This window comes from Pelmatolapia mariae, linkage group LG5 (assembly GCF_036321145.2).
Source record: "Pelmatolapia mariae isolate MD_Pm_ZW linkage group LG5, Pm_UMD_F_2, whole genome shotgun sequence".
NCBI lineage: Eukaryota > Metazoa > Chordata > Actinopteri > Cichliformes > Cichlidae > Pelmatolapia > Pelmatolapia mariae.
This window is the reverse complement of record NC_086231.1, coordinates 686,269-700,000: the sequence shown is the minus strand read 5'-3', so window position 1 is coordinate 700,000 and position 13,732 is coordinate 686,269. Positions and strand designations below refer to the sequence as shown.

At 50.2% G+C, this 13,732-nt stretch overlaps 2 protein-coding genes across 4 annotated transcripts in view; both read left to right on the top strand.

Moving 5' to 3' along the window:
• nicn1 (nicolin 1) overlaps positions 1-13,732 on the top strand; it is a 581,340-nt gene that overhangs the window by 443,485 nt on the left and 124,123 nt on the right. The gene's annotated exons all lie outside the window — the stretch shown is intronic.
• Positions 1-13,732, top strand: part of grm7 (glutamate metabotropic receptor 7) — a 171,815-nt gene that overhangs the window by 134,819 nt on the left and 23,264 nt on the right. For both annotated transcript variants that reach the window (XM_063473294.1, XM_063473293.1), the window contains exon 8: positions 12,149-13,084. In XM_063473294.1, the coding sequence (XP_063329364.1) occupies positions 12,149-13,084 (936 nt within the window). The remainder of the gene's footprint in view (positions 1-12,148; positions 13,085-13,732) is intronic.

Here is a 13,732-nt window from a genome sequence, read left to right as displayed (position 1 = left end):
CGACATGTTACTGATACGCTCGTCTCATTTAATTACTCACAGTCAGCATTTTGGCCATGGATTTTTTTAGATTTGCTCCATCCATCATCTATTTTCCACTTATACAGGTCAGCCTCAGCCTATGCCAGCTGCCATAGGGTGAGAGGCGGGGCACGCCTGGACAGGTCGCCGATCTGATGCCGGTCAGATTTGTACCAGGGTTGGCTAAAAGCTGCAAGAGTCGCCTTCAAGAGGAGGAGACTTCCAGCATAGACCCCGACAGATACAAAGGACAAAGAGGCCACGCCCCTAACAACGCACACATGTTTCCGCTCATGTTGGTCACGTTTCTGTTCTGCACCTTTGAAGGTGAAACCGTCTCTAAGTGAACACAACCATTACAAACAAAATCAAGTTAAAAATGGAACAGGGCCAAAAATGAGTGAATAACCAAAAAGCTGAATGTGACCCGTGACGGGAGGAGCTGGTCGGGTGGATGTTTGAGTGGAGGAAACTTCAGCAGCCAGCAGGACAGCAGCAGAAGCTCCGACACACATTTAAATGTCAGCGCGATCATCAGGAGCTCAGAGTCTGCGAGGGATTTCTCTCCCACAGATCAGGGTCACATCATTCTCCTAATGAGGCTCAGCAGACACCAGGACCTGTGCTCTCTGCTCGGAGACATGAAAGACCGAGCTCAGAGTCACCGCCGATGAGCAGAGATGCCACCGCCGCTCCTGCCTCCGCCGCCGGCTCCAGGTCACCTTCTTCATGTGGAGACGTTTCCTCGGAGACGCCTTTGCTCCTCTTAGAAATCTGTTTGACTTTTCTGATCCGCAGACCCTGAAGGGCGAAGCTAGAGCAGCAAATATCAGCATGAAACATAAATACATGCTTTCACGTGAAGTTCATGTGTGTACGATAGAATAGAATAGAATAGAATAGAATAGAATATCCTTCAATGGGGAAATTGACGTGCTCCAGCAGTGACAGGCTCATGGAGCGTGCAGAGTCACACGAGGACACGTGCACTTATTCAAATTCTCAGATTTGTTTGCAGCTTTTAAAGCTGAGCTTAAAAACCACAAAATCTAAAATGGATCAAATAAAAAGAAATAAAATGACAGCAGGTGTTTCCTCCAGACTGAAACTTCAGACGGTCTCTGGAAGGACCCACAGTGTTTCTGTCATCGGTGTGCTGTTACCATGGTAACCTTCAGGGCGCTCAGCAACATTAAAAGCCCCTCCCTGTGCTGTGGAGGTCCCCTGGGTGACCCCTGACCCCGCTGCCGTACCTGCGCTGTCTGGAGGATCCGAGGTCACGCTGCCGGTGTCTCCTCCCACTGCTCCATTACATCAGAGTGCTGAGCTGCAGCTGATCAGAGAGGCGTCTCCAACCTGGCTGTACTGTGAGGACTGTCTGCAGCTCCTGGACCTCCCTCCTCCTGGACCTCTCTCCTCCTGGACCTCCTGGACCTCCTGGACCTCTCTCCTCCTGGACCTCGCTCCTCCTGGACCTCCTGGACCTCCCTCCTCCTGGACCTCTCTCCTCCTGGACCTCCTGGACCTCTCTCCTCCTGGACCTCGCTCCTCCTGGACCTCCTGGTCCTCTCTCCTCCTGGACCTCTCTCCTCCTGGACCTCTCTCCTCCTGGACCTCGCTCCTCCTGGACCTCCTGGTCCTCTCTCCTCCTGGACCTCGCTCCTCCTGGACCTCGCTCTTCTCACACTGAGGAGGGTCTCGGTGAAACGCAGCACCACTTCCTGTTTAAACCCTCAGATGTGGCTGCAGGTGACCAAACTGCTTCAGTGTCTCACACACAGCTGTGAGGAAGACTTCCTTCCCCTCCTCCTCCTCCCCTTCGGTCGACATGTGTTGGTATCCTGAATGCACAAAGCATCGCTCAGCATGCAGAATCAATTTGGCCCTCTGAGGAGCCCGGGCTAATACACGAGCCGTTTACTGGCGGCTAGAAGAAATTACAAGTGATAAATTGAATTAATCTCAATTGAGGCTGGGAATGGGATGAAACGGGGTCTGTGGCCTGGAGAGGATTAACAGCAGATGTCAGGAGGGAGGAGGGGAGGCGGGAGGAGACGAACAAGGGGAGAAATATTGTCTGTGTCCTGTGGTGTCCTTCCTTTTAATGATTTTAAAAAGCTAATCTTTCCCTCTGTGGGGACTCTGAAACAGGAGGCTTCTACACCCGCATTAAACTGTCCACTCCAGCTGCAGCTGACAGAGCGCAGGTGAGCACACCTGTTAGCAGGAGGGAGGGGTCACCTGCATCCTGGTGACAGCCTCAGCAGGTTTACAGAGCTATGATTTTTATCAGGGCACCTTTAAAAAGTCTCAAATATGAGGTCTCACAGCCAGGTTTTGTTGTCCTGCACAACCATGTCAACCAGCAGTCCAAGCAGACACTCCCACAACTCCCTGCTCCAGCCAATCACACGTTGCCAGTCCAGCGGACAGAGGTTTCCGCAGAGTCACCGGAGGCTTCCAGGTCAGAAGCTGAGCCTCAGTGCTGTTTGCTGGGCCCCACCCACGTCTGGGTTTTGAAATGCTTGGCTCTGCCTTCGTCAGAGCAGAGCGGCACGCCGTCACCTGTGAACGCCCCAGCCTCGAGCTGACAGGCTCAGAGGTGCTGCTCATACTGAGAGGGCCCATACTCCCGAAGCGCCCGCCGCAGGAAGTCCAGCACGCACCTGAAAGGGAGACAGGTGATTGACATATGAGCCAGCAGTAAACACAATGGTATCGCCTAGGCAACCGGAGCCTGGAGCGTCCACGAGCGAGCGAGCCTCAGCTGCAGAGCGTCAGCGTGGACGCTGCGAGGTGGAAACACAGCGTGAGACGATGAAGAGCAGCCACCTGTAACCTGCCTCTGTGCAGATCTGTGCAGTCAGGTGAAGCTCACTCTTACCTCCACCTTTATGAGGGCGGGGCTCACACACTCTGACTGGAAATAAAGGGGCCGTTTGATTGGTTTCAGCTTTCACGGTGTCGCCCTCCTGTTCTAGGTCACGTGTGTTTGACTGTGATCATGGACCTTGTCTCTCTTTTAAACTGGACACTGTGGTTAAACTGGTGTTGATCAAGGCTGTTTGGAGCACACAGGTTTGGTGTCCCTGTGAGAGTCTGAGAGTCAGGTCGGGGTGAGCGATGGAGTGATGCGCTGAGCGCTGAGGACGTTTACGGACTCTCAGAGTTTTCCTCTTCGGCTCCTTTGGACAGAAATCGTCTTGTGAATATTTTGCAGTAATAAAAGCAGCACACGTGTGACACGATGTCTGTTTCTAAACCATTTCAAAGATAAAGGACACAGCGGCTCTTCAGTTTGTGTCTCAAACGCAGCTAAAAGGAAGATAATTATTCAAATTCCCTGTTTTGTTTTTTTTCCATCTGCAGCTTTTCTTTGAAGCAGGGTCAGACGTGTGTTTGTTCAGCACCTGCATCAAAGAACAAAGGACCTCAATCTCTCACCTGTGGAGGGAAAACGCCGCCCGCTCCCAGCTGATGTACACAGAGCTTTTATTCTGTGCTTTAGAATAATCCTGAGTCGCAGCGGGTCATCGCACACGGCAACGTTTTACACCGCAGTGATGTTGGAGCGCAGAGCGCTGCTGTGAAGTGCACCTCGCACGGTGCCCGTGGGATTCTGATAAAGGCTTAAGTGAGCTGAAGGTGCTCTCCTCGCGGCTTTAAATCAGGTTTAATCCTCGTGCTGTTCACACACGCCTGTTATTGCTTCTTTAAAGAAAACTTTTAAACTCGCTCTGCAGCTGCAGACAGTGCTGCAGATTCGCCGGCGAGCAGCTTCATCGTCAACGTTTCTCCGAGCTGCTGCTGACTGATGGGAGTCGGCTCGTGTCGGAGACACTCGGATTTTATTTTCGTTTCAGTATTTCTTTGTTAATTAGTACCAGATGGAATCAGAGACCATGTTTCACTGGAAAATCCTGAATTCCTGTTTGTCAGCTGTTTGTCAGCTGCCACTCCACCTTCATCATCATCATCGTCGATCACCTGCCAGCAGCTCCGTGATAGGCTGCTTCACGCAGACACACTGCTGACTCATCAGAGCGTTTCAGGCGTTGTCAGAGTGACAGACAGCAGCGCGCTGAAGCTGGTGACTCCGCCCTCTTTGTGTGTAAAAACCCTACAGACACTCACAGACAAACATGTTGGCAGGTTCAGGAAGTGCTATAGAAACCAGCAGTCTGTGTGTCAGCCTGTAAACGTGTTGACTGTGGGGACTGACTCGCTGCTGCCCCTGCTGGACCTTTGTGTGATTACAGATGAACCTCAGCTCGGAGTGTTTGCGGCGGATGTGACTTCTCTGAGCAGTTTAACATGATACGCTGAATCATAATCAGCCCTCTGGATCATTTTTCAGTTTTCCGGGTGAATAATTAACGGAGGGGGGACTGATTTCAGTCAGCAAACTGAGCGCGCTCGCAGCACGTGGCGTGTGGCTGCTGTGTGTTTGTCACATGGAGGATGAATGGCGCCGGCGTCCCTGTGATCTCGTCTCTGATGAGTTTCCTGTTTTTTGGTCCTTTCAGTTGGTTTCTGTCACTCGAGCACGCCGCTCATCCGCTAACTGCAAACGTTCAGCTGCACTCAGCCTCACCGGGACCCGGGGGACTTATTTCCTTCTTCATTCAATTAATCAGTTTAATCATGATCCACAGTGACTGAGTTAATGACTGTGGCTCACAATAATGGAAGGAAAGCAGACGGCGTTTGTGAGAGACTGCCTGCTGCCGACGTTGACTCACCCGAGAGATGCTGCAGTTTTGACAACTTTTATAATTAATGGAGGCCGTTGGTCAGGAGGGACAGGATGACTGTACTACAGTGGGTGACGTGGAGAGTCACATGCTCTGCGTGATGGCTGTCCTCTGTCAGCTGAAGGGAGGAGCAAAGAAAGGAGGGGGAGGGGCATGAAATCTTCCTGATGGGATTATAATTACAGACAGGAAACCACAGGAAGCAAATACACCTCCAGGAATCTGTGAAGGGAAGTGAAGAAGAAACACCCAATGCATCATGGGAATCCCCCGGCAGCCTATTGCAGCATAACTAAGGGAGGATTCAGGGTCACCTGGTCCAGCCCTAACTATATGCTTTAGCAAAAAGGAAAGTTTGAAGCCTAATCTTAAAAGTAGAGATAGTGTCTGTCTCCTGAATCCAAACTGGAAGCTACTTTTTTCTACTTTTTTCTATTTTTTCTACTTTTAAATACTCTGGAGACATCAAACAGTGAAGTTCGATGGACTTTGGTTCTGTGTGAATCTTGTTTCTCTCAGTGTCACTTTAGCCCAGCGTTTGTAAAGTTTTCTATCTGTGAAGCTGTTTCCATGGTTATGGGAGTTCCTGTGCTCTGTGGCGTGGAGAAGGCTCGCTGCGTCCCTCTGCTCTGCTCTGATACCACAGATGGATTCTGCTCGCTTCATCCTGTATATCCATTTAAAGAGACTGCAGCAGAACATGAAGGAGACGCGAAGCCGGAGTTCAGTGAGCTTCCTCACGCTCCGGAGTCGGTTTGATGCTGAATATCGAGGCGGAGGAAATTAGCCTCGGGAGGTGTTTCATGACTGCTCGTTACTAATATTAGGGAGGACGCGAACCCCTCGTCTCCCGCGGTGCTTGTGTGCCTCACCAGGAACGAAGATGAAAAGAAGGCAGGAAGAGGGAGACGTGTGAGAACAGGGAGGCGGGGCAGACGAGCCCTCTGCGTGCGGGCAGATGGAGGAAAGCGAGACATGTTTGTGAAGCGGTCGCTGCTGGGCGACCGACCGACAGCGTCCAACACGCAGTCAGGAGGCGAGGGGGCGGGGGGGCAATGAAGACTCGAGGCCAGAAAAAAGGTATCCATGGCAACGGCGCGGAGAGCCCATCACTGCGTCCCTGGTACAGTGAGACTGGAAGCTCCCCCCCCCTCAGAGAGTGTTGATGTGTTATTGACTCTTCCAGGCGAACAGACGCTGCTGTGAGGAACAGCGAGTAGAAAGAGACGCTTCTCCTGCACCGGTCACCTGACCCACACTGACCTGCGGCCTACAACGGCATCACAGCGCCGGCTTATCGACGAGGAGTGTGACAGCAGGTGCGGGAGCAAAGGTCTGCCCGACAGTGATAAGAATAACAGCGAGGGAGGCGCAGGGAGTGTTCACGGAGCTCTCGCCTCCTCTGCTTCTTTTTCCATTTTACACCCAGTGAACATTTACTCGCTCGCCTTTTGTCTCCTTGCAAATCTGACCTTTAGTTTCATTTAAAGCAGAAACCTGCAGGCCGGCCTCCGACAGAAACCAGACGAAGCAAAGCTTCATGAAGCCGTCTGCCAGCAGCACATTACCGGTCAGGATCAGCCTCGTCAGCGTTTAACCATGTGCCGAGCATCTAGCCCTCCCCGAACCCCACAGAGCACAAGTTCTCCTGCAGAGCTCAGCTTCACGTAAAGTTTCAGTAAAGCGGCGTGATGGACAGGCGTGGACACAGGTGCATTTGTAGGTGTTTCCTCTAAAAAGTGCAAAGGTTGAGGAGGAGAGTATATAAATGTGCAGCAGAATGCCAAAAAACCCACGTCAGGACTCATTTGTGTCGGACGAGGTCCTTCTTTCATAACAGCCTTACTCCTTCAGTCTGTTTCTAGTTGTACTGTCATGAACTTTGACCTTTAACCTGCTGACTGAGGCCTGTAGAGTCTCAGATGGAGCTCTTGGGTCTTCGCACCGTCTGACTGATTTGCTGGGACGTCCCCTCCTGAGAAGAGACGATGAGGCGAGCTTTCTGCTCAGAGACGGTCAGCGTTGAGGTCGGCACGGACGCGGGCGGTAATTGCATCATTTTGCAGAAACATTAGTGCGCCGGCTGATGATGCCGACGGCCCAGAGTCAGATTCTGGCTCCGAACCAGCCGCCTGTCTTTCCTGAAACGTGTTAAAGCTTCACTTCCTCTCTGTCGTATTTGTCAGATGGCATGTAAAATAATCCCACCCCCACAGGTCTGCTTATTTGTGACCCAGATTGGGCTCATGTGCTCAGAGAGTCAGAAATAATCGATTTTATCCTGCTTGGACTGATGCTGGACCCCAGAGCAGATGGATTTTACGTGCACATTTGGTCTCACCTTTATTTTTCCAGGTGTGTGAAAGGACACATCACTGGTTTGGGTCGGCGGTATCTAAAGATGGCGTCGAGGATGCGGTGTAGGATAATTGGGACCTGGGTGGCTCGGGTTGTTGGTCAAGTCTGAGTTCGTGGAACGCTCCTGAGTGCCGTGATGCAGAGAGCTGCAGGAAGCGTAATGAACAGCGTTGTTTCTGCTGTAACCTTTACAGCGAACACCGTTGTGCTCATTTTATTTCCTGTGTTGGACGAAGCTGTCGGAGTGCCGGCTGAGTTCAGGACCCGGAGACTTAATCAGCTGCTGAGGCTGTTGGGGGGGGGGGGGGGGGGGGGGGGGGTGCTCTCTCTCCACCAGCTGTGACACCTCTTCAAAGCTCGGGGTGAATTATTGAACACGCCTCGGCAGCGGGCAGTCCTCCTGACTGCTGCGAAGGCCAGAAGACAGATGGCGTTTTCATTTAAATGATTGACCCGCCGCCGCTCGTGGCGTTTCGCATCCCATTTGAATTCCTGTCCGGATTTGTGTTTGCATTAGTGAGGCTGTGAGTCACTCTCTCACGGCGTGCGGAGGAGCTCGTTTCTTATGTGACGAGTAGGATTTGAACGCCTTCCATGCATTAAACGTGGCGGCGGATTCACCTGCCTGTGAGCTGATGGCGAGGAGGAGCAGCGGGGATTTGTGTCAGCCGGTCATGTAATTCTGATGATGCTTGGCGTGCAGTGAAAAGGTTGGATGGGACGTGGGAGTGATGGATGGATGTGTGGAAGCAAACGCTGATGAATGTAATCAGAATTTCATAATAGGGAAAATGAATTAGGAGACAGGAGCTGTGTGGGAGAGATGCGTTTCCTTTCCTTCGGAGCTGGACCGCCGCCTGTTTTCGAGGGGGGGGGGATTAGAGGCTGGCTCTGAACTGTCAGCTTGGACAGAGACGAGCCAGGCTGTTAGCCCCACGCGGCCTTCCATCCCCGGCTATTCCAGGTTATCCACTCGGCTGTTTGGCGGCGGGCGGGGAGCCGGGGCAACCTGGATCACGGTGGGTAGCGATAACATCCACTATCGATTCTGGACTTTCTTTCCCGGTGCCGCCGGCCGCTGGAACCAAAGGCTCATTGAGGTCGGCCTCTGCAGATAATCTGTCTGAGGACGTCCTTAGCGCTCTGTAATTGATCAGCTCTGGGTCACAGCAGCTTTTGAAATCCCTCCAAGTCCTTTTAGATCAGACGGCGAGCAGCTATCTGCCAAATTCATCAGCACACAATAACAAACACACAGCATCCGTCAGGGCTCAGCTCCTTCCAGGGTCTGGGCAGCGTTTCAGGGAGGGCCTGGAACTCATTTCCACAGGCTCATCGCTTCACACAACAGCGTACGGAACAATACTCAGAATCCTGCGCTGACACATCGGACCGCACGCTTTCTAAAGGAAGCTTTTTAACCTGAAAGAGTGAAAACTCGTTAATAAAACAGCATTACACTCATCCCTTCATGCATTAAGTTTCATTTAAGTCACATCAAACAGGCACAGCTGAAATTCAGACTCACGCAGCAGCTGATCTTTATAATTTATTAATAATAATAAGCACATACAGCTGCAAAGCACATACATGTGTGTAATTCCCTCGAAGCACAGGCAGACTCAAGTAGTTTTTCCATCACTGGTTTATTGAAGACGTTTCTCCAAAGCCACTGTGAAAACTACACAGCATTAACAAACTAAAACTCAGCCTAAGACACAGCACTAAAAATAACACGGTACAACAAAACACGATAAATGAATAAATTCCTCGTTGGCTGCAAGAAGGGATTAGTCACCGTTCCTCAGGGGTTTCCTTACAAGTGTGTAGTTAAAGTCCATTCCACTTAATGTGACTTTCAATACAGACCAGTGCGGGCTCATTCTTGCTGCACACTTACACGTGTTTTTCTCCCAAAAAGGAAAACCTGCGACTTGTAAGCGAGCTTGACTTTCAAAATAAAAGCACCATGAATGTTTGTAGCTCATCGTTCCCCTCAGGTTTCGAGATCCAACCCTGAGCAGGCTTTCTCCACTAACGCTAGCTCTCCCATTAAAGTGACCAACGATCTGAGTGGATACGATGGATTTGTTCAGGCAGGAAGTGGAAATGCCGGCTGGTCTGGCACATTCCCATCATGCTACATGTGAACCAGTACGAATTACCAACACTGACTTTGTACAGGAACAGTCAGCACGGGGCGGGTCGCCAACAACACGCATGTCTTATAGAACATGTGTGTGATGAGGAGGTGTGGCCGTCATTAATAACTGTTTCCTGTGCAGTCGCAGATGTGCTGTAACTGTGTGAGTTCAAAGGTCAGAGCAGGAAAACACATTTTAGTTTTTTCAAAGATCAGCGACGTATTTTGTGTCTTTATCTGATCCACATTTAAAGTCGTCCTGAGCAGTGACGCACCTGCTGCTGGCTCAGTATCTGTGTGAGATCATAGGCTCCAATAAAACCAGTCGTGCCTTTGCTGCTCACCTCTTTGTCTAGAAATAAAGTCCTTTGTCCGTGGTTGCTTTGCCAGCTGCTGTTTGTGATCTGACATGATGAACACACGGACCCTAAACACAGCAAACCCTCACGCTGAGGAGACGTGCACTCAGCGGCGCTCGGTCCAGGTGGAATTCATCCATATTGATGTTGCACTAATGCAGCGTTCGTTGCTCATTAGCAGCAGTCAGGCTGTCAAATCAATGTGACTTTTACTGGAGCAGCAAGCCGAAGCAAATCCTTCATTCAACAGCAGCGCCACACGCTCGGCTATAAATCCGAGCCTGAAACCTCGGAGTCGATGTCTGACAGCGTCATTAGCTCACAGCGTGGCGACGTTGTACCATGCACTCTGAGGTTCAGCTTCACCCACAGGGCAGCATGTTTACAGTCTGTTCTTTGAGGATTGCTCTACAAGACTAAACTTTTTTAGGCGCAGCAGGAAGAAAAGATGGTAAGGTAGCATGTTTGGTTTCAGTTTGAGTCGTCTCAGAATGATTTACAGATAACGACCCGGGCGGCCTCTTTGTTGGGTTAGCAAATACTGGAGCAGCTGTTTTTATACTTACAAGATAGTACTAACCCCCAAATATTGTGGGATTTTACCTTCAACCAAGATCCTTTCCTAAATGTAATGTGACAAAACCAGAGCACAGAGGTTCAAACAGGGCATGGTCCAGACTCCAGGCTGATAAACCTGCTGCTGCAACCCCTAAGACAGGTTTCAGGTCTCTAACACTGGCAGGTTATGTCTTGGTAGACAATAATGTCAGCGCATCAAAGCAACAACACAAAAAAACACATCGATGATGAGAATGGGTTGAAAGACCTATAGCGCCATCGGTAGAAACCAGGAGATCCAGTGAGCCGCTACGAGCAGTGGTCAAGATATAAATGTAGACAGACTGACTGTTACTGAACAGCCTGTGAGCGATGGGTTGTCGGTGTCTTTCTCTGGATGTGGTGCTTTTTTTTGTTGTTTTTTACAGCGCATTGTGTTCTGCGTCCTGATTGGCTGTAGACCATTGTCAATCGATCTCGTGCCGTGTCTCCTGTCCAGTACAGAATGCGTTCAGCTTGTAAAATTTACTTAAATCTTCAATCCTAGCAGTGTGACTCTGAAGTGCTGTATGTTTGTAAGTTTTCTCGCCAACAAACAACAATGTCGATGAAACGTTTTGCTCCGTCAAAGTCTCCTGCGGTAGGAAGATGCTAACCATCGCACAAAGAGTTGGACTAAAGGAAGGTCGAAGTTACCGTATTTTCCGGATTATAAGGCACATTAAGCGAAACCAAACAGTCAGATAAGTCAAACTTTACTCAGCTCATTCTTCTTGCTTCCTCCACTTCCATTGATTCATTAGTGTTGAATTCTCTGGCAGCTGCTCTATTTAAATGTTCTGGACCTGAAAACAGGGTTTGATCTTTGGTTTCATTCTATAACACTGGACTTATTTTTCTACGAAGGTTTGAACTTTGAGAGTTTAAACAAGAGAGAAAAGTGTGAAAATGTTCATGCCTGTGTGAGAAAAGTGTATAAAGTGTGTAGTGAGGGGTTTTCAAAACATCTATAATGATTGTAAAAAATAAAGCTGCTACTTCGTGGATTTCACCTATCGTGGGTTATTTTTAGAACGAGGGAACACTGTAGTGCTCTCAGCGATCGGGGTGAGTAACAGGCAGAACATTTACATTCTCTTCCACTAGAGGGCAGTACAACTACCTGCTCTAATTAAATGGGTTGCCAACTGCCAGTAAAACAGAAGAAGATGAAGAAGAAATTACAAAATAGTCATGCTGTGAGACGACGCAGTGCGTAATAGCGTGACCCTAGATAAATATTTGAAAAGAAAATGTAGTCAGTGTGACCTGGTCCTGGAGAAAACTGCAACCCAGATGAAGGCCGTAGCATGAGCAGTGGTCAGAAGGTATCCTGGGGACAAACCGAGGCTGGTGCGAGGGAGAAAATGATCAATATGATTTTTGTGACATTTTGCTTCTGTGGTGTGCCGTGTGATTTGTCTAATGTGAAATATGTGCCGTGGCTCCAAAAGGTTGGGAAGCACTGGTCTAAACCGGCGGTCCCCAACCTTGTTTGCGCCATGGACCGGTTTATGTCCAACAATATTTTCACGGACCGGCCTTTAAGGTGTCGCGAATACAACAAATACAATACAACAAAATAAAACCAGTACCAAAAAAAAGAAAGATTTATTCATAACACACAGGAGCAGACCCAGGGAAACACCATAGATTTCACACCCAAGCCTCAACTCTCGCGGCCCGCTACCAAATGACTCACGGACTGACACCGGTCCGTGGCCCAGGGGTTGGGGACCGCTGGTCTAAACTACTTATCTGGTACTCCACCTGCCTCCTAACCTACCTGAGAAAATGACTCTAAGGAGGCCGACCCTGTGTTCCAACATGAAGAGAAGCGGTTTCTGATGAGTTGGGAGTGAGAATATGTTGGGGCACTGATCTAACCATTCACTGTCTCCATGCTCTCTCTCCAGAAGGAGGACATGCAGTGGCCTCGAGGAGAGCAGGACATTCCCACCTCCGTGTGCAGCCTTCCCTGTAAAACTGGCGAGAGGAAGAAGGTGGTGAAAGGCATGCCCTGCTGCTGGCACTGCGAGCCCTGCGACGGATACCAGTTCCAGCCCGACGAGTTCACCTGCAAGCTGTGCTCCTACAACATGAGGCCCAGCGCCAACCGCACGTTCTGCCAGCCCATCCCCATCATAAAGCTGGAGTGGCACTCGCCCTGGGCGGTGATTCCGGTTTTCCTGGCGATGCTGGGCATCATCGCGACAATCTTCGTCATGGCTACGTTCATACGGTACAACGACACGCCGATCGTCCGGGCATCTGGCAGGGAGCTGAGTTACGTCCTCCTGACTGGGATATTTCTGTGCTACATCATCACGTTCCTCATGATCGCCAAGCCAGATGTCGGCGTGTGCTCGTTCAGAAGGATTTTCCTCGGTCTGGGGATGTGCATCAGCTACGCCGCCCTCCTCACCAAAACCAACCGCATCTACCGAATCTTCGAGCAGGGCAAGAAGTCTGTGACGCCGCCGAGGCTGATCAGTCCCACCTCGCAGCTCGCTATCACCTCCAGCCTCATCTCGGTCCAGCTGTTAGGGGTGTTAATCTGGTTCGGGGTGGACCCGCCCAACACCATCATAGACTATGACGAGCAGAAGACCTTCAACCCCGATCTGGCTCGAGGGGTGTTGAAATGCGACATCACGGATCTCCAGATTATCTGTTCGTTGGGTTACAGCATCTTACTGATGGTGACGTGTACTGTTTACGCCATAAAGACCCGCGGGGTCCCGGAGAATTTTAACGAGGCCAAGCCCATCGGCTTCACCATGTACACCACCTGCATCGTGTGGCTGGCCTTCATCCCCATCTTCTTTGGCACGGCGCAGTCGGCAGAAAAGGTAAGACTGACTTACAATTTTTGATGTTTTAATTTGTGAAAATATATTGGTGATGAAGTTTCTGCGTCATGTGAACTCTGCCAACATCAGCAGCTTGGTACCAACCACCTAACCAATAACATCTCCACAGGGGATCACCCCCAAGTCTCCCGGCTGAACGTCTTGTGTTTGATACGTGCAAGCTGCATTTTTGGTTTTTTTGGCTAATGAAACGCAGTGTTAATCAAATGTTTTAATATACAAAAAGTATACATTATTTTAATTACAGCCTGTATGTCTAATACGTGGCGAGGATGGTTTAGAATTGCAGTGTAATAAGGAGACAGTTAGGATACTGTATAATCATCATCAGGACCTGGCTGACATTTACACCCTCAGTTCAGAAGATTTACAGACACCTGTGATGGCCCTGGTTTACCTGAGACAGGACGATCTGGCGATGGCCTCCAGGGGCATCAGAGGGCACCCAATGATTTTTTTGGGCGGTGTTAATGACCCTCTGTGCAGCCTTCCTGTTCTCAGTCGTGGCCCCTGAGTACAGACACCAGGCAGGAGGAGACCTCGCTCTCCACTGAGGGGCGGTAGAAGACCAGCAGCAGCTCCTGGTCCAGGTTCCTCTTCCTCAGGACACGAAGGAAGTGCAGCCGC